Source organism: Watersipora subatra, chromosome 1 (assembly GCF_963576615.1).
Source record: "Watersipora subatra chromosome 1, tzWatSuba1.1, whole genome shotgun sequence".
In the NCBI taxonomy this organism is placed as follows: Eukaryota; Metazoa; Bryozoa; class Gymnolaemata; order Cheilostomatida; family Watersiporidae; genus Watersipora; species Watersipora subatra.
Genome location: NC_088708.1, coordinates 59,416,492 through 59,444,308, shown reverse-complemented (window position 1 = coordinate 59,444,308; position 27,817 = coordinate 59,416,492). Strand labels below are relative to the sequence as shown.

The window sequence follows — 27,817 nt, the reverse complement described above, 5'->3', positions numbered from 1 at the left end:
AGTTGCCACAAATTTATAGGTCTTTAAGCAGCTAAAAGTTTGTAGAATTTTATTTTCATTTTTGGATGTTAGCCATTAACCTGGGCTGCAATTGTTACTAATCATAAATAAAATGAAACATCTTGTTTTAACACTTTTTTCAAGCATTTTGAGAAGCCTTTAAAATAAACTGTAATCAATACTGGAAAAGTTTCTATGCCTCCGATTATTGTTGTTTATTTGATGAATCTATAGTAATAACATAAACTTTAAATCTAATGTTCTATATCATTGGGGATATTCAGCTCTATTCCATAGCCACAAAAGCCTAATCTCAGCGTTGCTGTCATTTTTAGAATTGTATTTCTCTTTTTCACACTGCCATCTTTGTTTTAATGCACTCGTCTGTTCCAACTAGGTATACACCGGCTAAGATTATTGCCTAATATAGTGTCAGAATGGTGCAGATGGGTTGGTTGTGGACTTATAGTCATAAGCCTGGCAGTTCAGACCACATTTTTAACAATTTCTGATGGCAAAGGTCAACACTTTCTACATACATTGAACACATTGTACACGCTTAGAAAGATTTCACTCACAACCTTAACTTTAGTAGCGTATAAATAGTAGCATTAAACTGCTACTATTCAGACACATGAATATCTTTAACATGAAAATTTAGGGTTCGACATTCTCAGAAGGACTGTCTGCTTTTACAATATTAGTACATGTAGTTTTTTTTTATTGTTTACTATGATGTGCTTCGGCTATCCATTTAGTGCCTGATCAGGGATTTGTGTCTGATGCTTATTTCATTTGTGCGCATCGAGTTGAGAATATAGTCTTTAGGATATAAATAGAGCTAAGTTATTATCCGAAAGAGATAAAGGAATAGGTTTTACTATGACACTTACTAAAATGTGCTATGTAAACAATTCTATTTTTCATCTACATGTGTGCTATAGTACTCCTGATGCCTCAATGTATTTCTAATGTAACTGTATGTTTATAATAATTATTTAATGAGGCTGATCAATGAAAAGATAACGTGACGATAAGAAAAAGCAAGCTTTTCATTTACATATTTATTTACAAGCTTTATTATGTTGGTGTGGCTTTTTAGAGCTGCTTTGCACACATATAGTTTTACTGGTATGTACTTACCTATTAATTTTTTATTATTTTTATCGTAGTATCGAACCAACTTGGTTGTCTTAAGCCTGGTTTACATTATTCACTATTCATGAATAAAAGAAATATGATATAGATAGAAATGTCTGATTTGAACTAATATTTTATCTATATCTTATGTCTAATGTGAAGTAAGTTTAATGAATTAGATAATGAGGATTTTCCAATTAAATTACTTACATAACTTGAGCGACTCGAAACATCGACCAGCTTTTTTTTTCAAACTTTTAATTGCCGCGATTACTTAATTAGATAAACCTTTTGCACAGCCTTCACAGTCATGTGACTAATCATATAGTTTACAGGAATATGCTAAATGGAGGAGTCGGAAAAAGAGGTTTGTCCCACTCCACACTGTAGCAAATCTCATAGGATGTGATTGTTAAAGAACACGATATTGGAGGAAGAATCTCAGTCATTTTACCGGCTCATATTTATGGGCACCTTTTACACGTGCAGAAGCAGCATACTCCTTGTGGTAAGTGCGTAGTCTGTGCACAAGTCCATTTAGCTAGCAGAGCATACCAATCAAGAAACATTGAATAAGGAAGAGTTAATATTCTAATCACCGCTAGTCATGGATTACACTGTAGGAATCAATAAAGTTGATTTACTTTTGTGTAATAGAGTTTCAGACACTCTCAGTTCAGTGCATGTAATCAATTTAGTTTCCATTGCTTTACGAGCTGAAAATTTACAGCAAGCTCTGCAACTTTGTGTTACAGGATTGTTGTAAGAAATTTCTTATAAATCGCATTACAATGCGATTTATAAGAAATTCAGTCAGTCACTTCAGTTCAGTTGATTTTGATACTTTGAGCAGCAGAATATTGTCGATGTACATGTATATAACGGCTGTCAATGGTAAAAAACAACTTACCAAAAAATTTGGCCTTTGGTTTGATTAAACTACCAGGTTTATCCTATTCTGAGAGTTATCTACACATTGATAGACATGTATAGAGGTTACAACTTCTATAATCTCATGGTCGGTGTAGTTGAAAGTTAAAAATTCAGTCATCCATTAAAGTCAGTTAATGTTATGTAACCAATATTGAACAGCTGACCTGTACATTATAAGTCTGTTGAGCCAAGTAAACAAATGCTTTCGGATGACCTGGCCCCATATTACTCTAGCTAATGTAAGCAACAGGTATTTTATGTCTTTCTTTTGTACCTTTGCCCATCGCATATATTGTGCATTACTTTCTATCTTTAAAAAACAATTGCAAAATCAGAAAAAAATTTCAAGCGTTAGTGCAATTTCTTTAGGTAAAATGTGGCTTTTTCATTCCAAGTTAAAGAGATGAGCTCTATAAAATATTGTGAACTGTTTTCTTTTTATTGTGTTTGACAGTATTACAATATATGAATAAATGTTTGTTTTTTGAGTTTGCCAAATCTGTAAATTGTTTTATAACATAATCTGTCCATGAAGCACATTCTTTACGGACGTTTGAGTACCTCTGTGTCGTTCAATGACGTCATAAGGATTCATTGAGCCAGTCATTAGCCTTTTATTGGCTGAGCTGTTTAGTCAATTGCAGGTCATTTCCTTTGATAACATCAACAGCACAGCATTCAAGTGGATTAGCAATATTTTTATTTGTTGCCCACTTAATATAAGGCGATTTGTTCCAGGATCATCATATTAGAAAGAGTCTACTACATTCTGTCGTCCATAGTCTATGCCTCTATGGTGTGGAATATCTTACTTTCTTTTTGTGAGCTCCTTGAGATTAGGGAGTCGTCACCAGCTGACTTTCTCAACTGACTACCAGCCTGCCTATCTTTGACAGCTGACTTTCTCAGCTGACTGTCAGTCTGTCTTTGACAGCTGACTTTCTTAACTGACTGTCAGTCTATCTTTAACAGCTGACTTTCTTAGCTGACTGTCGGTCTATCTTTGACAGCTGACTTTCTTAGCTGACTGTCAGTCTATCTCTTACAGCTGACTTTCTTAGCTGACTGTCAGTCTATCTTTAACAGCTGACTTTCTTAGCTGACTGTCAGTCTGTCTTTGACAGCTGACTTTCTTAGCTGACTGTCAGTCTATCTTTGACAGCTGACTTTCTTAGCTGACTGTCAGTCTTTCTTTGACAGCTGACTTTCTTAGCTGACTGTCAGTCTATCTCTGACAGCTGACTTTCTCAACTGACCTCTAGTTTATTTTTTACTCCTGACTTGCTAAGCATTTCATAAATAGATACACTAGTTTGAAGCATTTTTACAAATATCCTCTTTTAAAAGCAAATTACTTTGTTTATCGTTTTTGTTAAATTCAAAAACATTGTTTTCAAACATCAGTCAGGTTTTTACGAGGTTTAAGGTCAGTTTTCATTCATTGGTGTCGTTTGTCAAAGTATACATCTGGAATGGAGTACTCCAATTTTGCATTTATTAATGTGCAGTGTGATATGCAGGAATTACAGAGAACTGCTGCTGTTATAGGCAGCAAACCAGTAGAAAGTTTCGGTGTGTATAGGCTGCCAAAATCATCAATGTTTTTTATAATATGTGTACATGTCGACTCAAATCATGAAATTTGATTGGTCGTTGTTTGTAAATTCTTCACATCGCAATCTGGCCAATTAAACTTTTGAGTAGCGGGTGGTGATTTTAAGTATCTTGTCTGATAAAATCTCAAGGAATTTTGGTGATAAATGAGGAGTTTTGTTTATATATCCATTTGATAATATGGATTATGTATTTTAGGCTGCTATTTCTACTATTCATAAAGAAGACTTATCACGGCTTCTTAGAAAATAGCCGGGAGCATTAGTAAAGATTATGCTATCTTTCCTCCAAACTGTTTTCACCAAATATCTAATGAGTAGGTGAATTGGTGACAGTTGCCAGTACGGCTATGTGTTGCAAGAGGGTTACACGCATAAAAAGGAATCAATTTCAGCCGACAGTGTTTGTCGGATCTAGCGGATCGGATCGTGTTTATCTATCTGATTCATCACTCTGACCCAATTTTTTGGTTTAGAATTTTGATCCCGAGAGATTCGTAAGTGCATTTATTCTATTGCCTTTCTGCTTAGAGAGTAGCATTGTTTTCATCAGTTCTATTCAGCTCTGCTTATGCGGTTTCACGGTCTTGAATGATCACAAGAGAACTTCGACTTAATTACAAAGGTCATCCCTCGTTAGACGAGCATCGACTTCATTCTTATTGATGAAGTAAATACTCGCGTTGACCTCACTGATAATCCACACTAATCTGTAAGGAGATAGGCTGCAACCCCGGACGGATGTGTGGAGGTTGAATGTGAAATTTATGCCTTCGAGTAAACGTTGTCTCATATGATTAATGAGTGCCATTATTGCAGAGGCACACGGGTCGACTGGCAGTTGGTGGAGCAGGTGCTGCAGGGGAAGGCTGTTCACCACTGCAATCTTATTCTTACCCTACCTTCTGCTTAGATTCTCTCACAGACCTACAGAAGTGATAGCTTATTAGCTATCTATTGGTAAGCCTGTAAATATTATAACTTACAAACTTATCTCATCACTCTAGAGGTCATTTCTCTTCCTTAAGCTCTCGTGTGAAAATTATCTCGTATAAATTTTTAACACTTATGTAAAGCTAAATATAACAATTCGATATTCAAGAGTGTAAGAAGTTGGAGTGTAAAGATTTTTAATGAAATGTAGATATGCATAGTTACATGCGTGTGTTAATTGGTGCGTGTATATATTTATAAAGCGTGCACTATTGACTATTAGAGTATGTTGGCTATAGCGATGCTCTCTTGAGTATCATCGAAGCACACGCCGCATTCGTCATTATCCTTTATCTACCAGTTGGCAATATTCTCACCGAGTTGATATTTAGGATGATTTACAGGGGCTCCACTTACCAGTCGGTCAAGGGTTCATCATTTCAAAGATAAACAGGTTCGTTCTTTACCCTGCTCTATGACTTTTGAATTGACATTAGTTAGTCTACGGACTGGTTTCATTGAGAGAAGAGACAATATTGATGCCGGTGTGACAGTAACATATCGTAACCTCAGCTAGTGTATGTCATGTCACGACCCAAATACCAGACGAGAGATTGTGAGCTGATGAAGGCTTTTAGACTTAATTTTTGTTTGAGATTAAATGTCTAAAAATATAAATTTCTGAGGTTAATAATTTCTGTTAACATATATCGAGAGTTGAGGATGGTAGTTAGCTGCACCTGCATGAGACCAAATTAGCTACATCTTGCTATAGTCCTTTAGCCATGCTCTTCCAGGTTTGATAGGTTAGAGGATAATAGCTGCCGGCTGCTTTTAGCCGAATACATGAACATTTCTCATTGTCAATGCTACACATGCTAGTCTCTTCAGGTTGTTGACAAGATTCGTAATTCAAATGGTCTATAAATACAGTTGAATGACCTCATGTAAAATTATTTATTCATGCTTGTCTGAAGCAATATATTTACAATTTGCCAAGATTATGCTTTTGCCGATATTCCATGTTAATGCTTCAGGTATTTTGGCAATAGTAATTGGCCAGGAATCAAAAATACTTCAGCTGCATTCACAGTCTTATGAGCAATTTTTCAAGTTCAGCATTCTTGCAACAAAAATTGTGCGTGTAAACAGCCAATCACATTTCACACTGTCTGCACGGGTGATGGTTGCAGTCGATTGACCAATAGTAGATTGTTTTCAATGATTACATATTTCTCATTTGTCAGTTTTTTCTGTACGACCTTTTCTGTCCACATATTTCGCTTGCTAATAAAACATGAATACGTGAGTGTTATCTTACCTTCATCACTGGCAGTCCCATAGCTAATTCTTGTGCCCTTTAATGGAGGTAAACAGACTGTTCATGGGCATTGCTAGAGTGAAGTAGGTGTGTCAAATACTGCCTCATGTAGTGCTTGTCTCAGCAGATTCTACAGCAATTGTCACGTGTATATGCGCCTTTACACACATTCTTTTCTTGCGTCGCAATGTTTCTGAAGAGTTCTCTCAGCTCTGTCGTAATGCAGAGTAAGCTGGATACTGCGGTTGTAAAGCCAAGATATCGATAAGAGGTTACAGTACTTGTTTCCTGCTTTCACATTATTAAGCCCTTGTTTGGTTACAAATTGATTGTGAGTACTAGCCTCCCTTCCTGTTGCAGCCCCCAGATGGATGTCTCATTGCAGCATAGATATAACCTTTTGTGTTTAGTGACATGTTTAGATGTGTTACTTGTAGGGAAGGAGACAAGTTACCAGCTGCCTCGTATTCAGGCATACTTAACCCATGTGACTCTTCGTTGTTGCCAAGACGATATGATTGTAGCAATATAATTTCACATTCTCGCATAAAATATGGATTCATCCACAATAAATTAGCATCTATTGATATGTTTAATAAAATGATGCCATTTTTCTAATCTTGTCAGGCCATGACTACCTGTCAGTTTTTGTGTTTGACCTCCGAGGACAGGTTGTTAAAGAGTTCAATGCATGATATAATCCTTTTTATTCTCAGATGTTTTCTCTTTGTTGACCGGTATCTTAAGAGTTATGGACAATAAGGCCAAATGCAAAGTGGGGAAGGACTGTGGCATTTCTTCTTAGGTTCGGCTAAACAATAAGAAAGCAAGTACATGGGTTGTTTGTTAGAGGCCAGAAACCAATATTAAACTCTATCTAATCAAAGTGGGTTGGTCATGCGTATAACATTTAGGATGTTTGCCAATTGTTACAGGACCAAAGATGAGTGAATTTGGCGACTTTAGAACCAAGCCTCGATCAGCAACTGCATCAAACATTGAGGAGACAATTCTAGAGATCCCAGGTGGTCGTACAGAAAGAGCGAGTAGCGTTTTACACCCTCCCAATCATGCGTCTCATCACGATACCCATGGCTCAACAAGGAAACTTTCCAATCCTTTCAATTGGAGATTTAGGAAGCACAGGAAGTCACAAGACTTTTCTACGACTTCACTCGCTGTCGCCCAGAAGAACAACACCGTCAGCGTGGCTCGACCGGTTTACAACCAGCATCAGTTCGACTCGGGCTTTGCTCGAAGAGAGCAGGAAGAATTTGATTTCAAAGGAAAAATGAAAAAATGCTTCACATGTGATTGCTCCAAGACATGCTGGAAAGACTTCTTATATAAATTCTTTCCGTTTGTCACTATTATGGGCAACTATAGCCTCAGTGATGACCTCACAGGTGATATAGTAGCTGGTCTCACTGTGGGCATCATGAATATACCTCAAGGTATAGTATCTTACATGACTTTCATAGCTCTATTGCCTTTATATCACGATTGATTTTGTAGTTCTATAATCGCTTTCAGAATTCTATAACTTTCATAACTCAACTGCAAACACTCATATCGGTCTTAGACTGTCTTATTTTGTTATATATGTTGTGCTGTCTGCGGTGTTTTGTTATGATTATTTATGATGTTATCTCCATGGTGTCCTGCATACTAGCAGTATGTAGAGCTTATGGTTTCTTCAGAGCAGCTTTGCATGGTTTCCTCTTTCAAAGCGAGCAAAGAATATGCTAACCCTTTTGTTTTACAACCTGGTATACCTAAGATGATAGATAGTAATGATATATCATGACTTTAGCCACAAACATGAGCAAAAACCAGCTATTGAAGGCTCTAGAGCTAATGCAACTATGCGAAGGCTAAACTGTGGGTCAATGGGTCTTGTTGGCTCGAAGTTCTCACCTCTAGTGACCTTCAGGTCTTACTCCTCGCTATGTCAAATCAATATTATTGTAATAATATGTGTGAGTCAATCTAAATGATATTAATATTACATTGTACTTTCTCTTCAAATTTACTTATTGCGTGTAATATAATAATATTGTGTGTAATATAACAACAGGTAGCATCTACTACAGATATTTTCACATGTTTTACAGGCATGGCGTATGCTCTCCTTGCTTCAATGCCTCCAATATACGGTCTCTACGTCTCCTTTTTCCCTCCTCTCGTCTACTTCTTCCTCGGAGGATCACGGCACATTTCTGTCGGTCAGTTTCACTGTAGCATTATGGGTGATATTGTATTAGCCATGTTCTCTCACTATCCCTCTAGATTAGCTGTTGATAGCCTAAGCTCTTTAAAAAATTGAATTAGAATTGTAATCAGTCCAGGTCGAGCGTATGCTTTTGCGCAGGTTTATTAGTCTCTGACCTTCATGCCTTCAATCAATTTATTTTTTTTTATTGCATAAGAGAGAACTTAGTAAAATTAATAAATTTTGTGACTGCATCAAGTCCCCATTTACCTTCCATTTTTTGCACCTTGAGAAGGTTTTGCTAATCAGCATTTGCATAGGATGAAGTGATGCCACTTTGAGGAGATGATGAAATGGCATTGCGTTCAGGAGATGATGTACAAACAAGGAAGAAGTTATCAGTTTTTCTGATTTGATTTTTAACCGTCAATTACTATGGCACTGACTACATCGCAGTACAAGTCACTAGATGGATCCAGTCTATCGCGAGGGAACTGGTTTTTTCTTACTTCCTATATCACTGAACATGTATCATGTGTATTACTCGAACATGTATCACTTGACCAACACACTTGCTGCCTTGTCAGCAGTTATCTTTCTAGTTACCTGAATCTGTTCACCCTGTTCTGCTACGGTTCTTATGCATATTCAAAGCTTGTCTTGCCTAAAAACTGCAGAAGTCATGTTTGCTTTGCTGGTTTATAATCTTCTTGAGTCTGTTGAGTAATCTCTGTCTAGCGCTGAATTTGGACGTTTTTAGGTACATTCGCTGTCGTGTCGCTGATGGTTGGTAGTGCTGTTGAAGGGCAATTGGATGCCTGTAAAACTGCATATCTAACAACTTCGGCAGATGATAATTTCATAAATGACACTATGGACATGTTTAATGACAACAGCTCATCAACCAATGATACTTCGACACCCAATGAAAAGGCAGCGGAGGACACGTGCAAGATCTGGATTGCCACGAGTTTAACTCTACTGGTTGGACTGTGTCAGGTGACTAATATGCACTTTTTCCTGCCTGCTGACCATCTAAACCACGCGCCTTCGGTTGGTAGAGGTCTGGATATTATACTGGAGATTATTAACTGATTTCAGCAATTTTTTTAGTTGTAAAGAAATGCAAAAGATTGAAATTGAACTAACAAACAAATTGTCTAAATTTAATGTAGGAAGTTGGTGAAAAAATGTTTTTGTTTTGTGACCCTTAATAGTATATGATTCATTAGCTCTGAACGAAAACATCATGCTTTAAATATGCGTATAGGAGATGCATCGGCATTCCGAAGATAACGTTTATCAATTTTTTATCTTTGTGCAATTCCGTCTAGTCTTTGCCAAAACAAGTTTGGTGGATAAGATGCCATTTGTTAACTGATAGTTATGAATTCCTAAGTACAAGCCAAACATGTTAAGAATTAAATAGCAGCGATATATTTTAAGACTTCTAAAATGATTTATATGCTATGTAGATGCTGAATAAGTAAACATGTATATAATATGACTCTCAAGTTCTATGTTACAGATAATGATGGGAATCTTGAAGCTCGGTTTCGTTACCATTTACCTAGCTGACCCATTGATCAGCGGTTTCACGACTGGCGCTGCTTGTCATGTTTTCACGAGTCAAGTAAAGTTTGTCCTCGGCATTAAGGTGCAGCGACACAACGGTGCCTTCAAGCTGATTTATGTGAGTACTCGGTGAATATACTCAACTATTTTTCTTTTCTGAAGGATGAGATCGATGTGAGATGGGTGACACTTGATAGCTGATAATATGATAGTAATACAATTCTCTCAGTTGCACACAAATGCGGCATACAGGCCCTTCGTTTTTACACCAGGATGAGCTTCTCGTTCGGGTCGCAAACTACCGCTATTGCTTGGCAACCTTGGCTAAATTTGAATTTTTATAATCTTGAATCGTAACCGTACGACGAGGATTACTAGATGATCGCGAAGGTGAAGGCCAATTGAAAACTCTGTTACTTGGTCTACAAAGTCTGGCTATTTGTCAGATGTTGCAGCTATTTTAGCTTTATTATCCTCATGCAAATCTTTGTTTTGAGTTACAGCAATAAAATGATAAAATGAACTCAGGGTTGCAAAAACTCAGTAATTATAAGGGTTGTTTTCAAGTTCGAAAAGCCTCAAAGAAAACATTTACTGTCTGAGTTCAAATCCGTGTTGCAAGGAATCTTTATTTGTCTCAAAACATCCTTTTAACAGTCTTATTTGATTCTAATGTCTTACCACTTACGGCTGGAAGCTTTGAAAAGTTACGCTTACGTACTGAGGAATGTGTTATCAGGCTATCACTTGATTAGTTGGTCATTATGATGTCATAATGCTGTTACATTGATTCCTAGGATGATGGTAGTGTAAATCAAACATTTCAACTTTTAGCTTGAACTCAGCAGCCTATCTGTATTGTAAAATATTCTCACTGACAATCCCTAGCTTTGGCTAATCTGAACCAAACCCTATTTTTGCAACTCTGAATTTTATGGCATGTTATTTGTTAAAAAATATTTTCCAAATCTAAATTGTACATATATTTCAATCATCCTGATTAAAAAATGCCTTTATGCCTACTTTAAGGGTTTTAGAATTTGCAATTAGTACGCGGGTCTTTTTATTTTACCACAAAAAGCGCCTGCCAGAAGCCCATTGCATACCATTACCAACCATATGCACTTAAATCATTGACAAATGTTCTATCATGGGGTTTTCTGTCTTAGTCAACAAGAAGGTATGCAAATATTGCAGTTTACTAACAACTGTGGACCAGCTGTTTGCTCTCAGTGGCGTAAGGGAGTCTATCTTTTCTGCTTCTACCTAACAGCAGGGTGTAACACCACCTCACTAGCGCCTCAGGTCTCTCCACACCCGGTGTTTTTGCTTATATATTATAAATCTTTTGTAGACTTATATTTTATGCATTTTCGATATGAACTGAACACATTTCTGCTGCGATTGGTTGATGTTTATCTTACCGCCAATCTCAGCTGTAAACATTAAACGTTTATGCAGATAGATCTAGAAACTAGAATAAATGCGATCTGAGACACAAAAATCAATCAATATTATTGCAGGTTGTAATTGAAGATACTGTTTGTCTGTTTGTCTGTTTGTCTGAAGGTTTGTTTGCAAAAACAAAAATTTAAGGCAATTTTTCTGGCATAATTTAAAAAACGATTAAAACACACCGTGGAGAGGTGGTGTTGCACCCAGACTCACAGATCTGTCCATTAGAGACAAATGCAGCCTACATCCCCTGCACTGTGCACTAGGATAATAAGCTTCCTGTTCAAGCCACAAACTAGATTTTGTTTTGTGGAATAGACTAGTTCCATGGTCACCACTAGCCGCTAAGCATCACACTCTTGTTTGTTTTGCTGCTGAGCTTATCAATTACATAATTGATAATATTCTATCAAAATATTAGCTCAATTCATAGTGACAATTATAAACGGGTGACATTTATTAGCAGGTGACATCTACAAACAGGTGACATCTATAATTGGGTGACATCTATAAACACGTGAAATCTGACTTCTTGTTTTAAGTTATTGAAAACTAGTGAATATGCATTACAGCCTTTTTATCACGTATTTTGGTAAAATTAAGGTATTTGGCAGTAGGTAGTGGCAGTAAATGAGAATATGCTGTTTTCGCAAATTTTTTTGCATCATTCCTTATTCTGGCAACCTCAGAAGTTGACAATTATATTGTATTTTACAGACTTACATTGACCTGTTCACTCATATAGCTGAGATTAACTGGGCAGAGCTAATCACGGCTGCCACCTGCATCATCTGTCTAGTGTTGGTCAAAGAATGCATCAATGACAGGTGCAAGAGCAAGATGAAGATGCCTGTGCCTATAGACCTCATCGTGGTGAGAGTCGTCTGTCTATATCAAAAACTACTTCATCATGATAGTTTACAATATTTTTGATATCATTGCAAGAAAGCTACGACACAGTTGAGCATTAATTTTTACAAGTCAATTTGAGAGGCTCGCTTGTCAATAAGGGTGGGTGACATTATTGTAGATGGTGCAAGTTTAGTAATTTATGCAGACAACCGAGGCGTCACGCTCAGCAACAAAGCTGAAAAAAAATTGAGGTTTTTATGTAAATAAACTCTTTTTGCTAGAATAATATAATAAGGCTAGTCAAGCTGTCCAAAGGTTTGCATTTGGTTTTGCTAACCTTTATGTTAGACTAACTGTGCCTCCCGGCGTTGCCGGGTATCAAAAATCAGCATATAAACAATGAGAAGTGATGAGATTTGCCTACCACTTGCTGGCAGGCAACTCTCCAGCAAGGGGCAGGCCATTGCCAATGGAAAATTTCAGTACGCTTGCAATAAACACTAGGCTTCTAATGAGGGTACACCATGACATTGCTTCAACTTTGTTGTCCAGCTACAGCTATTCTAATAATAGCTATAGCTGGACATACCGAAAACAGAAAACGGACATACTTTGAGAAATATATGTATATATATATAGATTATCTGCATTATCATAGCTTAGTAATGTATGTATAACTGTTCATTGGCTATGGTAATTATCAACAAAATGATGTTTTTCGTTACATGCTAAAGAAATAAATAAAAAGAGAGAACTCAGAAATTATTGAGTGAGTGAACAAGTTTTTTAAAAATTGATAATCTAATACTTGGGTTGTTTAATTTGCTTTGCAATATGAACTCACATGCTAGAAAGCCTCACAATTGATGGGTAATGTTTACCAACTGATTAAAGATGCTCTTTTGCTGCACCATCTTTGGGTATTTTGTTCTTTGACGACTCGGTGCCACAGAGTTTATTATGAAAATTGTTTTTCAAAGCGTATGGCTCTCAGATTAACTCATTTCTTAGAAATTACTCATCATGGCAGACACAATTAATTTCGCAATGATCACATCCGGAGTAACATAGTAAATATTATTAAAGAGGGGAAGCAAATGTTTGATATTTCACATGTTTTCTGTTTACTGCGTAAAGTAGAACATTTATTTGTTTTTATTTTTCTAAAAGTAAGCAGTGGTGTACCTTATACACGCTCCACATTAGAAGTGCTCAGACTGATTCCACAATAGCACTTCCAGCATTCTTCTCAGAAAGCAAAATTTTGAAGCTGTTTACCACATTTTGGAAGGAGAATGCCTTGTTTGCATTCCAAACCTCGCATCAGTAGCTTTGGGGAATTCATTTTCACGCATTCTGAACCGCAAGTCAAGGATTGGAGTACTTCTTGCGTATCTCCTTGCCGCATTGCTGCATATCTTTCTGTGGTTCTTAATACTTTATCCTGCTCGTGCAGATGTTGGCTTGCAGTCGTTATGCAACTAATTCTGTTTTTATGCAGCCTCCTACTACTTTAGCAGCAACATAGTAGCAGTAACCTGCTAACACTGATCAGGAACAGTAACCTGCTACCACTGATCAGGAGCAGTAACCTGCTACCACTGATCAGGAGCAGTAACTTGCTATCACTGATCAGGAGCAGTAACCTGCTACCTCTGATCAGGAACAGTAACCTGCTACCACTGATCAGGAGCAGTAACCTGCTACCACTGATCAGGAGCAGTAACCTGCTACCACTGATCAGGAGCAGTAACCTGCTACCACTGATCAGGAACAGTAACCTGCTACCACTGATCAGGAACAGTAACCTGCTACCACTGATCAGGAGCAGTAACCTGCTACCACTGATCAGGAATGTGTATGAAAATAGCGTCGCTCTCTTATTGTCTAGATATTCACCTAATTTTAGACTAAGTTCTAGGCCAACGTGAAAGCCATGTCTCTTTTTAGTTCACATATGAACCATAGAGTTATGAAAGTCAAACTTCCTTTCAATAAGCATAGAGATTATAGAGTGGTTAGCACAAAATCTTCTTCGAGTCAGACTTAAGGCTACTCTGATTATCATATCATTTGGTTTGAAATTTTTAGGTGGTGCTTGGCACAGTCATATCATTTGCAGGTAACTTCAGTGGCAACTTTGGTGTATCTACACTAGGAGAGATTCCTCGGGGGTGAGTTCTTCCTCTTTTTATTGCGTATTGTATTTTATATTTTTATACACGCTTGCTAAACTTCTTACCATATTTGTTCCCATCATTTCAACTGTACGGTAGTCTTGAATGCTGTTAGTATTAACAATTTATATATACATATACATATATGTAGGCGCGTGTGTGTATGTGCGCGCGTTGTTAAGCAGACAACAACAGATTTCAACTCAAACTCGATAAGGCTCTTGCTGTTATTGCTGACACAGTAAAGTGTAACAATGTGCAGATGTTCAAGTCATCAATATCAGGTGTTTGCTTACCGAATCAAATATAGCTCCTGTTCTGTCATTTATGTTTTACACCCAATTCTTTATTACCAATAATTTTTATTACCTGTAGCACTAAGGCTGCAGTATTATTGGTAATTTCCTAAATTTCTATCGGTCCCATAACCCATATCTACTCAGATGTTTATTGATCCTAATGACTCGCACCCAAATATGCCTTTTGTTTCAATATGTATGTACTGTGAGTAATTGGAGGCTTTAATGTGTTAATCTTGTTTTTTAACCCTTACATCAGCCCTGAAATAGCTCCTTTACACAGACTGAATATGTTGTATTTGTTTATTCATTTAAATTAATAAACCGCTCTCCTATAATTTTATTATGTTTATTTTATTCTGGTTTTTTCTTTTTTCAGCCTTGAATAAAAACTAAGCCAAGTAGTAAAAGTCTTGTAACGTCAATAAGATTTGTTTAACTGTCTCTAGCACTGTATCATCATCTAATATTTATAGATTTCCTGCCCCAACTGCACCTGCACTCTCAAATGTCTCTCTCGGAGGTCTGATGCCCAATGTTTTCACCATCTCCGTTATCAGCTTCGCTGTCTCCGTATCCATGTCTAAGATATTTGCTAAGAAACATAATTATGAGATAGACTCTGACCAGGTTGGTTGGCCTTTCTCCGTTCTTGCAATTTGGTTTATTGGTTACCGGGTGGGACTGTATCAGTAACGTAAATTCTTTCTCCGTTCTTGCAATTTAGTTTATTGGTTACCAGGTGGGACTGTATCAGTAACGTAACAGTGATGACAGTGATGCGGAATCATATGCACTGTTAGTAATAAATCAGAATCATTCAAAGTAAAACATTGCGCTCTTGTCTCGAATAACTATCGTTTATCTCCCCCTGATTGAAAAAATGGAAGACTGAGTAGTCTTTCATAAGCGGTTACTAAAAACCTGATTGTTCTAGCCAAAGTAAATGCTATAAGTCTATAGGTCTATAGATATCATAGATCTATAGATACCTTAGATCCATAAATACCATACTATCCATAGATGTGCCATGATTCAAGAAGTAAAGTCACGAAACATCTATTGTTAGCACCCTGGTAATTATATTTATCTAAATATTTACTCAGTGCTCATTCTTGAGTAGACTACAGAATAATCTAAAGTGAGTCAGTCATGAATCTTTCATTTATTATTCTCTTTTATCTTGACCTTAGCAGAGAACTTTAAAAGCTATAGTCCACATTCTGGTGGTTTCTTAATGTAAACAAGTTTGCAATTTGTGTAAAAAGTAAGATGAACATTAAGTCTCGCAGTGTTGAATTTCATATGAAGATATTGGTGCATTGTCATTTTCTGTCCTTTTTAATAGGTTTACATAAGGCGATGTTTCAATTTACAAATTGATAGAAGCTCTCATTGTGATGGCTGCAAGTTAGTCAGCAACCTTATTTCACATGTTCTTTTAGAGAGTTACAAATCTTAGTTTAAGGAAAAATTCTAAATCATTTATTTTGGTTAAATATAGAAAACAGATGCATCATTTAATTTGCAATTATTAATGGCTTTTATTCGTAGCGTGTTCCCTTATCTCACACCGGAGTATACATTTTAATATAATGAGTTTATCATTTGTTAATGTACATACGTACAACCCAGAATCAGACCAGCACTTCTCGGTTGGTACCAATATTGTCTCATGTACCTCCCTCGTCATATGCTGTTTCACTTGTGGCCTGCTGTCTCACTTGCCACATGCTGTCTCACCTACCACAAGTTGTTTCACTTGCCGCATGCTGTCTCACTTGCCACACGCTGTCTCACTTGCCGCATGCTCTTTCAATTGTCACATGCCGCCGTCACTTATGACATGTATCATTCTCACATGCCACATGACCTATTTACCACAATTATGAGTCATTCCCAAGCTTGTCATACTGGTTACTAATGTCGTTTGTTTGTTTCATTTCAGGAGTTGTTAGCTCATGGTTTCTCCAACGTTTTTGGCTCCTTTTTTCTGTGTTTCACCGCCTGCGCTTCACTAAGTCGAAGTGCTGTGCAGGATAATCAGGGAGGCAAGTCCCAGGTGGCATCCCTCCTCTCCTGTGTCCTCATACTTATCGTTATGACAGCCATAGGACCTTACTTCCGTGACTTACCCAACGTGAGTAGCGATTCTTCATATGCCCTTCTGTAGTCACTATTAGTATTATTATTACTATTATTATTACAGGTGCTGTTGAAATGTAATTCAATGTTTTATAGCTAAGTGTCAGCTTTGCAACAGATGAGTTGGATCGCCAGCTTTCATTAGATTTCGCTTAATTTAGCTCAACCTTACGATTGTGACTTTGAGTTTTGCTGTAACTCTGCAAGCATACACCTATCTTATTTGTAGTTGCTAAGAAACCTATGCTAACAGTATAATCGAACTAAGCATGTTAGAATAGATACATCTAGCTGGAAAAGAAATTTTAAATACCTTGAAATTCCTCATTCTTGTGGCACTATATTCTAATGGAAAACACAATTAACATTATTTTGTCTCCAAATTCAAATAGCAAGACGTGAAGCGTGAAAACATTGCTCAAGATGATTGGTTTATAAGGCTGTGGCCACACATCTGGATGGAAGTTTCTAGGTTGGGCATATCTTAGGGGAAGTTTGTGAAAAGTGATCATATGGGTCAGCACCAATCTCGAAGAGTCAGTGTGCAATTCCATTTGTTGAGCTTTGAGTTAGAATTGATTGTATGGGAAAAAATAAATATAACGTTTGCTATGAGTAAGTTGTTTAGTCAATTGAAAGCTTAGTCAATTGAGTCTACATGTCATGACGACTCAAGACATTCGATTGCAAAATTTTGCGCCTTGATTAAGTTGGCTGCTTCTTTCAACCGAAGCTTTTGTCATAAGAATCTTCAGTAGTCATGCGGCCATCCCATAAGTATTCCTGGTGTCTGGTATTCCTGGTGTATGGTATTACTGGTGTATGGTATTGCCGGTGTATGGTATTCCTGGTGTGTGGAAAATTAAGCAGAAAAGATGATACAATAAGCGTATAGCATTATTAATGATTTACTTAAATTTTTATTAGTTCACCGGGTTTGACAAATAGCAATTTGAAAAAAATTAAAAAAATCCTGTGCTAAGATTTAACATTTTTTTATGGATATTCATTTCTTTAAAAACTTTCAAAGTTATTCTGTATTACAGAGTGTTTTGCTAGTTATGTATTATTTTGGTGTATTACCGAACATCTGGCAGCCATAATCTTTGTGTTTTACAGAGTGTCTTGGCAGCCATAATCCTTGTGGCACTCAAAGGAATGTTCCGCCAGTTCCAGGAGTTGAAGAGACTTTGGTATATATCTTACTATGACTTTGTAAGTACTGCCTTCAGTCGTGCCTGCTTGTATACATTTTAGTAGAGGCGTATGTAGGGCTGAATTCTCATGCACAGTCTTGAAATATTTCTTCCAGTTCGTTGGTGGACAAAATGATATATTCAAACACATTTCGTATCAGTCAAATTGTCCCTCGCTCATTGGTAATGTCAAAACCTTAAAAAAGTAAGGTTTTTTCAAGTTAGCACTTCTTGCATAGAGTTGTAACTGCTGACTTCAGGAATGCCAAGGTTAGACTTATACGTTTATCTCCTGCTGACCTCAGGAATGCCATGGGTAGACTTATACGTTTATTTCCTGCTGACCTCAGGAATGCCATGGGCAGACTTATACGTTTATCTCTTATGACTTCCTAGTTAATCAAACGTTTACTATTTTGATCTGCTTACCTAGATGAATAAATCGGTGAAAACTACATTTTCATGGTTATACTTTTTCTAATTTTCTCTAAGTACATGTAGAAATAACTATCTCAAGATACTTGACAAAATAACCATGAAAGATTATGTTTAAAGTGATCGTATCGATGGTGGTGCTCTTTTCTCTTACGTTCTCAGTTTTACAGCGGAACTGATACAACTGTATATGTTAATCAACGTCATTTTGAATTGTAGTCTATTTGGTTGGTGACATGGCTCGCTGTTGTTATCTTGGATGTCGACTTGGGTCTTGGAGTTGGTGTCGTCTTTGGATTGCTCACCGTTGTTTTCAGGACTCAGTAGTAAGTATTCCTTATCAATCTCCTCTGATCAACATTTTATCCTTGTTTTTCTTTTTTTGCTTTCAAGGTAAGTGCTCCGTTACTCGCTTAAAATACTAATTGTTTTTATTGTTTATGATGTTTGTTGTCAACTCAATCCAGCTAGTACTTCTACCTACAGCGCTAGCGTTTTACTGCAACAATCTGTGTCTATTTTTGGCATGTTTCTGTAATCTCATAGAACTTGCCGAAATATTATAGATGTGAGTTTTTACAGGATAATGTTTTGTCGAGTTGCTCAGGTGTTATGAAAAGCATTCTGATGTTTTGCCAACTTCTACATTCTGTCCTCATTTATCTTCTACTCACATGAATTATTGTTAATGGACATTTGCATGTCTAGCCGAGTGACAAGCATATGTCACGGAGCGTTATATAACTTGCAGCCCCAACACCACTATATTAGCTCGTGTTCCGCACACAGACCTATACAAGGACAAAGGCATATATCCGACTGTTCAAGAGGTCCCAAGCATTAAAATTTTCCGTATTGATGCCTCTCTGTACTACGCAAACGTGGAGCACTTCAGAAAGAAACTGTACAAGTTGACAGAAGGTATATGTGTTTGGTTTTTGAATATTTGATTTGTCAAAGTGATTAATTTATGTAGTCATGCCAACTGGATCCTTGAGTGTGACGCACTAACCTGGATACTCGTGTGTCCAACATGGCTTTTCGTTGCACTCAATGTAGTCAATAGAGAGGGTTTCTACGAATGCTTCTCTCTTAGTCTCTCACATTACACATCCTCTTGGAATTGTCTTTAAAGTTCTGGGGTTTGCCAGTTGCTGATCTCCAGTATAGGTGTTTTTTACAGGAATTTATAAACACAACCAAACTATTGCTTAACTTGTAGGTCAGTCTAAAGGTGACATAGGCTTTTGTTTGAGCAAGTCAATATTTCAGCATTTGGCTAGTATTTAGTAGAGGCATTCTATTATGCACACAGACTTCCTATAGGGTTAGTTATATATTCAGCTTGTATGAGTGTTTCAAAGAATTGTTAGAGTTGATAACAAGGGATAGCGATGTCATAGCTTACTGCAAGCAATATTATTCTAAAAATTAAATGCAAAACCTTGAGTGTAACAAAATAACTTATTTTAACATTAGCTCTATTTGCTTGTTTTTTTTGTTCTGTTCTTGAAAAGCAAGTTTTGCTCTCACAACTACGCAGTCTTTCTGTCTGTTTCTGAGGCCACCAAAGGCATAGCGGTCATAAAAGAACCGGTTTGAAAAACAAAAACTGTTTTAATAGGATTTACCTATGAATCTTTGTACATACTCTGGTGAGGCAATGCAACACTATGATATAATGCTGAGAGAGTGCTATGTATCAATGCATTGTGGCAATAATTATGCCATGCAACAGCTAAGATAGCGTGATGCACTAATGTACAAGCAATCCTAACATTGTGCTTTAGGTAGGTGTATAGAGCAGTAATTCGTCACTGTAGGATTGAGCATTCTTTATAATATAATAGTGCAGCAATTTAGTGCTTTGCAGTATTTATAGTACGATAATGTGACATTATGTAATACTTGGACTAGTTTATTATTTACTAGATCAGGTTATGCTGTAGTTGCAATGCTATAGTGAATTAATGCAGCACTACGTAATGCTTTGGTTGCAATACTATAATGCATTATTGCAGCACTATGCAATAATTGGACTACTTGAGACTTTATTTCTATTCTTGTTTCATATATAAAGGTAATTGTTTTCACGTAAAACTAGTAGATGTTTGTCTTAGTGAATCCAAGAACGATAAAGCTGGAGAGAGCCAAGTTGGAAGCAAAGGTAGCAAAGGAAGTTAAAACACAGAAGAAGGCTGAGAACCTCAGGAAGAGGAGGGCTGCCAAGGTACAAGGGGACGAGGAGAACGAGGTTAGAATTATTAGCTACTATTCTCTCTAATATAGTGTGTAATGTGAATAGATTTATGACCAAGATATTCTTCTCTTTGGATGGTCCACTCAGACTTTGATAAGAGGCTTTAGAAAGCTTAGACTACCTATTCTATTTGTTTTCACACATCCATCCACTTTTTATTGAATTTACTGTCTAATTAATTTTAAGATACATTAGTTCATAAATCTTAGATAGCACAGCGCAGACATTTATTTGGTTAGCCCGTCTCATCACGTATTCGTCACCATGGTAACTGTTTTTAGATAACTGCATTTTAATTCAATTTACTGCCAAGCTTGTAAATAGTGTATGGTTTCAGCCAGCCGAACAGAAGGAAGAGGTGAGACTGTTCCATTGATTAGAGTTGCATGTTCTGTTTTGTTTTTCCACCAGTTGAACGTAATTGATGTTGAGTTCATCTGTTTGGCTCATAGTTTGATATGCTTGTCTCCTAGCGCATGTGTAAGAGCAAACTGGAGCTGTGGGTGTCAGGCCTTGACCAGGTATTCTAGTAGTAGTATTCTAGTAGCCAGTAGAAACACACGCTATGTCTATTAACACCCTTGGCTGTTCATTTATAGCATAGACTACTGCTCTATGGATGCATCTATGCATTCCTTATTACACATTATGTGTCACAGGAAGTGCTCTTTAGCTAAACATGTTCTTGTAAAGCGTAAATTCTTTGGAGCTGTTTTGGTGCTTAGAGTTCCACGACTACACTCATGCTGCTCATGAATTGTGTATTGCAACCTGTAAAGTGTGTCGGCCAATTAATCTGCATTAGAATTTTTTGAAAATTTCATTGTTTTTATAAATCCATTAGCTAGTCTGAGAGAAATTGTCATTTTTTGTTCTATGACTGCCAGTTAAGGGCTCAGCGCTGCACGTGTTTGGGAAAACAATTTGGTTTTCTGTAAATTAACCTGATACCACGCACGTGCCTATGATTAGTGGAAAGACAGGAAAAGGCTGTAGAGCGATATTACTACTGTAGAAGTCAAGTTAGCAGTTGTTTCTTATTAACTGCTAACTGGTAATTTGCCAAATTTGTTATATTGAAGCAATGGAGTTAATTATTTGGAAAATAAAATTCCCTTCCTTTTTAATTTTCAGATGCATTGAGTTTCCGGTTTAACTTCCCTGGCTGATGTTTTTCGCATAGGTTTTTGCGAGCCAGTCAACCTCACTAGTTAGATCATACATACTAATTTTTTAATAGTTCTGGTGTTGAATCCTCCCAAAAAAACCATTTAAAAAATCAAAGAGAGTTTCATTTTTGTAATATTGATGAAAGTACTAACAATAGTTGCTAAATGTACATTTAACTTGCTGCCAGTAGTAAGGACTGGTGTTAACTTGCTGCCATTAGTAAGGACTGGTGTTATCTTGCTGCCAGTAGTAAGGACTGGTGTTAACTTGCTGCCATTAGTAAGGACTGGTGTTATTTTGCTGCCAGTAGTAAGGACTGGTGTTATCTTGCTGCCAGTAGTAAGGACTGGTGTTAACTTGCTGCCAGTAGTAAGGACTGGTGTTAACTTGCTGCCAGTAGTAAGGACTGGTGTTAACTTGGTGCCAGTAGTAAGGATGTGTTAACTTGCTGCCAGTAGTAAGGACTGGTGTTAACTTGCTGCCAGTAGTAAGAACAGGTGTTAACTAGCTGCCAGTAGTAAGGACTGGTGGTCACAACTGTGAGAAATTACTTATTTCTTATTCTCACTGCTTCCAGTAGATGATTTAGTCAACTAAAAATCCTTCTCTATCACTTACTACGTTTTATTTGTTTATTTTTGCATACCTTGAGTCTAACATTTGTTCCCATACTAAAACCTTTGTAGATGGTTGTGTGGGAAAATACCGACAAGTTGAGTAGTAGGACAACTAATTTGCATCAACTTCATATAGTAAAGTTTTATTTATTCCAAAATAAAACATCTATGGTTAATTTTTGTGGTCAGTGGTTTTTGAGCTATCGCTATTGGCTGGTACATCCTGCAATATGTCCAATGCGTTATGCTAATAAGTTGGTATGGTCAAATTTGAATGTACTTCATGCAAATACTTTTTTCTGTTCTCACAGCCTCATTAGTATTAACTTTTAGCAGTAGACCAGCGTGCCAGATTCATTAATGATGGTCTGCCACATGGTGGAACAACCTCTTTGTAAGCTTTCACCAAGCTCTGTTTCATTTGAAATGGATCATGATGTTCAGAAATGTTGCTTTCCTATTGGCCATAACTTCACAATTTAATGTGGTTTTTACAGCAAGCTTTATCACTAGACCTGGTTGGTGCTGAAAGTGAAACAGTAGACATAATTCCTGCGATGAAAAGGGAAGGGTGGCCCAAGCCTGGCATTCATCACATTATCATAGATTGCAGCATGATGAGCTACGTGGATTCTGTTGGAGTCAATATGCTTCGATCGGTATGACACTTTATGCATGCAGCTCTGATTTGTTTTGTCTTTGTGTGCTCAAACGCTTGTTCAACTTTATAATCATCGACTCTGAATTCATTACCATTGTAAATTACATTGGAAGCATTATTATTCACTATCACTAGAAACAGAGTTGTTTGCTCATACTGATGACCATGAACAAAAACACGAGAGGACAACACATGAGTTGAATAATTTTTGCTCATGCATTTTATTAAACTTTTGTTACTAGATTTGTAAAAAATTAACTGAAAGCATAATTTCTGTAAATTGATTTGTATTATACTGAGTTGTTGATGACTCATATACTTACCTCTAAATCAGCATATTCAATAAATTGAATGACTGCAGATCTCCTGTTTTTGCATGTAGGTTTATCAAGAATACAAAGATGTTGACATTGAAGTCTTTCTGGTTAACTGTAAAGGTACGTATGCAAGATGTTAGTGAGTTTTATCTTGCTGTTACTAAGTATTTACTCTTTGTATTACAGTATTGGTATTGTAGTCACTGTCAGAGAGATGTTTGAAAATGTTATTATCGTAGTTGCTGTCAGAGAGATGTTTGAAAATGTTATTATTGTAGTCGCTGTCAGAGATATGTTTGAGAAATGTAGTTTTTATGAGAAAGTATCTAAAGAAAATATCTACCTTACCATCCATGATGGAGTTATTGCTGCTCTCTTGCAAAAGAGGGAGATTCTAGAAGAGGTAAGTTGGCTCAAATATTGGCCGCACATCGGTCAATTTGTATTTTTAAAAACTGACAGCATCTGTGAGGCATGTTTAGTGTTATTTATTGGAGAAATCTACTTCTAGTTAGACAACTGCATGCTACCAATGATTTCTGAATGCTTTTTGCTGAGCCCTGATATTTAATAATATCTACATGTACTTGCATGCCATTACTTTGGCTGGATGGTGTTTTAAGCCATTTATTGCATGCACTAGCTGTGATTGCGCCGGCGCAGTTGCTGTTCCTAGAGATGAGTGGAGTGCATAGCTGTCCATATTTGTCTAGGTGAACAGAGACACGAAGATAGTATCACGACCTAGCTCAGTATACAGTGGTAGCGACCGCAATGTTGCCAATCTAATGATGAACAGGAGACCCTCTCAGCCGCTTTCCACCGGTTTATTTAAGCCTCGGGGCTCCCTTATACCCAACCTACCTCCACAGGTCCGACCCACAGTCTTTAACTGTATATATGTAGATTTCAATGCACTCTACCTTGAAGTATATTCAGTTTGTGCATGCACATAGCTGCATCACTGCATGTTTGATGTTTGATTGCAAGTCTATTCAGGCTCTATACCATCAATGTGGCAAATTCACATCTGCGTGATGTTCTCTAACATCTTAAATTAACAAGAAATCTTATAAAACATTAAAGGTTATTAAAACACGCTTCTTTTTATTGCCTTATTTGGAAGACTTCATATTTTCTATTTTCACACATGGTTTACTTGGTACTTATGAAACATTTCTGCTGAGCGTAGTTATTGTTACAGAATGTGATGTGAGACAAGGTTTAAGGACTACAGTAACTGTTAGTGTTTAACATAATTGCAATGTTGCTAGCTTGGTCTATCTTACATTAAATAGCAGTAGTGCAGATAAATTAGAAAATTCCATCAAATGCATTGGTTAATACGTGTTGTGATCTTTATTGAGAAGACGTCTTCATCATTTCATCGCAATTTCATTTTTTCGTAAACCTGATCATAAGTTTTGTTTACAGTTCTGAAGGTGATGGCATGTTGTTGCATGTCTAGACACCACTATGCTTTAGCAGGGTGAAGACAGTGAGATGGCTGAGGATGCTATGAATGAGCATGCGGAAGACTCAGTGAATGGAGAGGTTAGTAAGGGTAACATCAAGAGTAACAGCAATGGTAACATTTTGCAGGTATCTGAAGCTAACGGAGAGCAGAAATAGTCCATCACACGTATATATTATCATACAAGCCAATTGAAACCTTAAACAGTGCATATTTGGGAAAGCTTTTGTCTCAGCTGAGTCTAATGCTTGCTTAGCTTGTGTTCCCGGGGTTGAAGGGGGTGTAAAGAAAACCCACACTTCTCATGTTGTTGAAAATTGCAGTATTCGGAGGAGGACTAGAGATAAAAAAGGGTATTGGCTGAAGAGTCTGACCTCTGCTTACCGCTTAATATTTTCCTTTCATTACAGGCAGTTTCTGTTTACGTGTGATTACTGGCTCACCCTCAATTGATGATCTGGTGTAGAGAGGGCAATTCCTATTAACCTTACCTCAACACTAATTGCCAGACCTTGGTTATACGGTGTTTGCTAATACCCCCTTGTTTCTCACTCCCACCTTCATCCTCTTTTGCTGTTTCTGCTTTGCCTTTGATTTAGAAAATTGTATGGAGTTATAGTTTTACTGAAGTTATAGTCACAGAGTTTAGTTTTTGTGAAGCCGCAGAGTATTTCACTTTACCGCTATTACATGTATTTAAGTTTAACAGAAATATATGTAATTTATCTCTTGTTACTAGGAATAAGGATGAAAAATTGTATGTATAAAGCTTGATTGTATTTTCAACATTTTTATTGGTGTCAAAGTACAATGCATTGACCTATTTTTGATCAGCTTGCTTGATGAATTTGTAACAGGTGATGGCATTACGCAGACAATTTAGGTCAGTGCTTGCATGAGTTTCTGTGTACACTAGAGCAGTCATACCTCAATATATAAGGTTTTACTGTCTTTACATTCACTAATGTTGAGGTGGTTTATGGAAGGCAGCCATTTTTCTCAATATTTTATGACTTTGAAACTGATGATTTGTTCTGCTGACCTTTTAAACTCACATTCGTGCCAGAGTGTTTCCATTCGAGTGATAACCTATGTTTTATACTGTTGTAATTTTCATAAAATAATGCATAAGAGAACGTTTTATCCATTCAATTGGTATTTACTCAGAATTGTCTGCGGATAAAAACATTTTAGTAGGTTGATGATTGAATGTAATGCGTACATCATTGTATGTTTATCAATTTTATGTTATAATATACTATCACAGAATTTGAGCTATTGTTGGGGTACATGCACTAACAACTTTAGAAAAAGATTTTGTGAAAAAGTATTACATCGCACGCAGCATTTATCACATCGTCTACAACAATATTACAAAAAAGTTGGAAACTGCTAATACTGTAGTAAAGCATTAACAAACAAATGATTGTTAATAACTCGTTATCATAAGGCATGTTAGAAACTACCTGTTACTTCTAGTCGAAGCCTGTAGGAAAAATAGCAGTAGATAACAGCAATTCTGTAATAGTCTGGTGCTTTCCACGTTAGATGCTCAATTTTATTTAGCTGAGAAATGCAAACCTGCTGTTTGTATACAGCCACTGAGTTTTGTATACGGTTTCACACAATCACACTAAGTACTGTATACGGTTTCATACAATCACACTAAGTACTGTATACGGTTTCACACAATCACACTAAGTACTGTATACGGTTTCACACAATCACATTAAGTACTGTATACGGTTTCACACAATCACACTAAGTACAGTATACGGTTTCACTTAATCACACTAAGTACAGTATATGGTTTCACACAATCACGCCAAGTACTGTATACGGTTTCACACAATCACGCCAAGTACCGTATACAGTTTTACACAATCACGCCAAGCACTGTATATGGTTTCACACAATCACCCCAAATACCGTATACAGTTTCACACAATCACGACAAGTACTGTATACAGTTTCACACAATTTATCACAAACTTCAATTAAATAATATACCGGTAGTAGTTATTAGACTACCTCATGAGGATATTGATGGCTGTATATGCAGTTTGAAAATCCATCATGCCTCGGATCATTTTGGGCGCAACACATTTTTCAGATGCAAACTTTATTTGCAGGTTACGGTTATCAATACTGTAGTGGTGCATTTTCGAAAACTTGACAATAAGAAATGAAACTATGTAACGTGCTCACAGAAGATTTCAAGTTTTTATAAATCATAACTGTACTCAGTACTACTTGAATTTAGATGCAGTTATTATTTTACACCATTAAATGTTTTTATTTTCTAAATTATGTATATATGTACATGTATGTGTATATATGTACATGTATGTGTATATACAAAACTGATTAGAGGAGTACACAAGAAGCCCTATTTACAAGTTTTATTAATGGTACATGTATATGTCTGTGATATGATATAGGTATGTGATATGACAAATGTCTGTGATATGACATAGGTATGTGATATGTCATAGGTATGTAATGTGACATATGTTTGTGATATGACATTGGTATGTGATATGACATAGGTATGTAGTGTGACATATGTCTGTGATATGACATAGGTATGTGATATGATATAGGTATGTGATATGACATAGGTATGTAATGTGACATATGTCTGTGATATGACATAGGTATGTGATATGACATAGGTATGTAATGTGACATATGTCTGTGATATGACATAGGTATGTGATATGACATAGGTATGTGGTATGACATAGGTATGTAATGTGACATACATGTATGTCTGTGATATGACATAGGTATGTGATATGACATAGGTATGTGGTATGACATAGGTATGTAATGTGACATATGTCTGTGATATGACATAGGTATGTGATATGACATAGGTATATGATATGACATAATTATGCGGTATGTTCACTGTAGTCAGAAAAAACTGTATCAAAGCAAATAAGAATCTTAGTTCTTGGCAATTTGATAGAATATGCTGTCAGTTTTTTTGTTTATATACAATAATTATTGAGGGTGGCATGAGAATA

General features: G+C 36.7%; 1 protein-coding gene across 4 annotated transcripts; it reads left to right on the top strand.

The window, feature by feature from the left end:
• Positions 1-1,510: 1,510 nt before the first annotated feature.
• On the top strand, positions 1,511-26,059 carry LOC137385416 (prestin-like). Of its 4 annotated transcripts, XM_068071869.1 has the most exons (20): positions 1,511-1,648; positions 4,506-4,646; positions 5,024-5,073; positions 6,876-7,394; positions 8,055-8,165; positions 8,913-9,151; positions 9,681-9,845; positions 11,900-12,055; positions 14,126-14,208; positions 14,987-15,140; positions 16,459-16,650; positions 17,775-17,870; positions 18,506-18,612; positions 19,038-19,207; positions 20,407-20,540; positions 22,831-22,992; positions 23,377-23,431; positions 23,590-23,714; positions 24,025-24,183; positions 24,797-26,059. In XM_068071869.1, exons 4-20 carry the CDS (start codon positions 6,884-6,886, stop codon positions 24,941-24,943), a joined length of 2,766 nt encoding a protein of 921 aa, XP_067927970.1. In that variant the 5' UTR covers positions 1,511-1,648; positions 4,506-4,646; positions 5,024-5,073; positions 6,876-6,883; the 3' UTR covers positions 24,944-26,059. The 4 variants fall into 4 exon arrangements, with proteins under 4 accessions (XP_067927970.1, XP_067927972.1, XP_067927969.1 ...); XM_068071871.1 differs by lacking the exon at positions 5,024-5,073 and having other exon boundaries at positions 24,800-26,059; XM_068071868.1 differs by lacking the exon at positions 5,024-5,073.
• The last annotated feature ends 1,758 nt before the right edge of the window (positions 26,060-27,817 follow it).

Excerpts from the sequence above, each read along its gene's own strand:
- LOC137385416 (XM_068071868.1), top strand. The coding sequence starts at position 6,884 with ATGAGTGAATTTGGCGACTTTAGAACCAAGCCTCGATCAGCAACTGCA. Across the intron at positions 7,395-8,054 it reads CATCATGAATATACCTCAAG|GCATGGCGTATGCTCTCCTT; the intron begins GTATAGTATCTT and ends CATGTTTTACAG. Across the intron at positions 23,432-23,589 it reads CTTTCTGGTTAACTGTAAAG|TCGCTGTCAGAGATATGTTT; the intron begins GTACGTATGCAA and ends TTATTATTGTAG.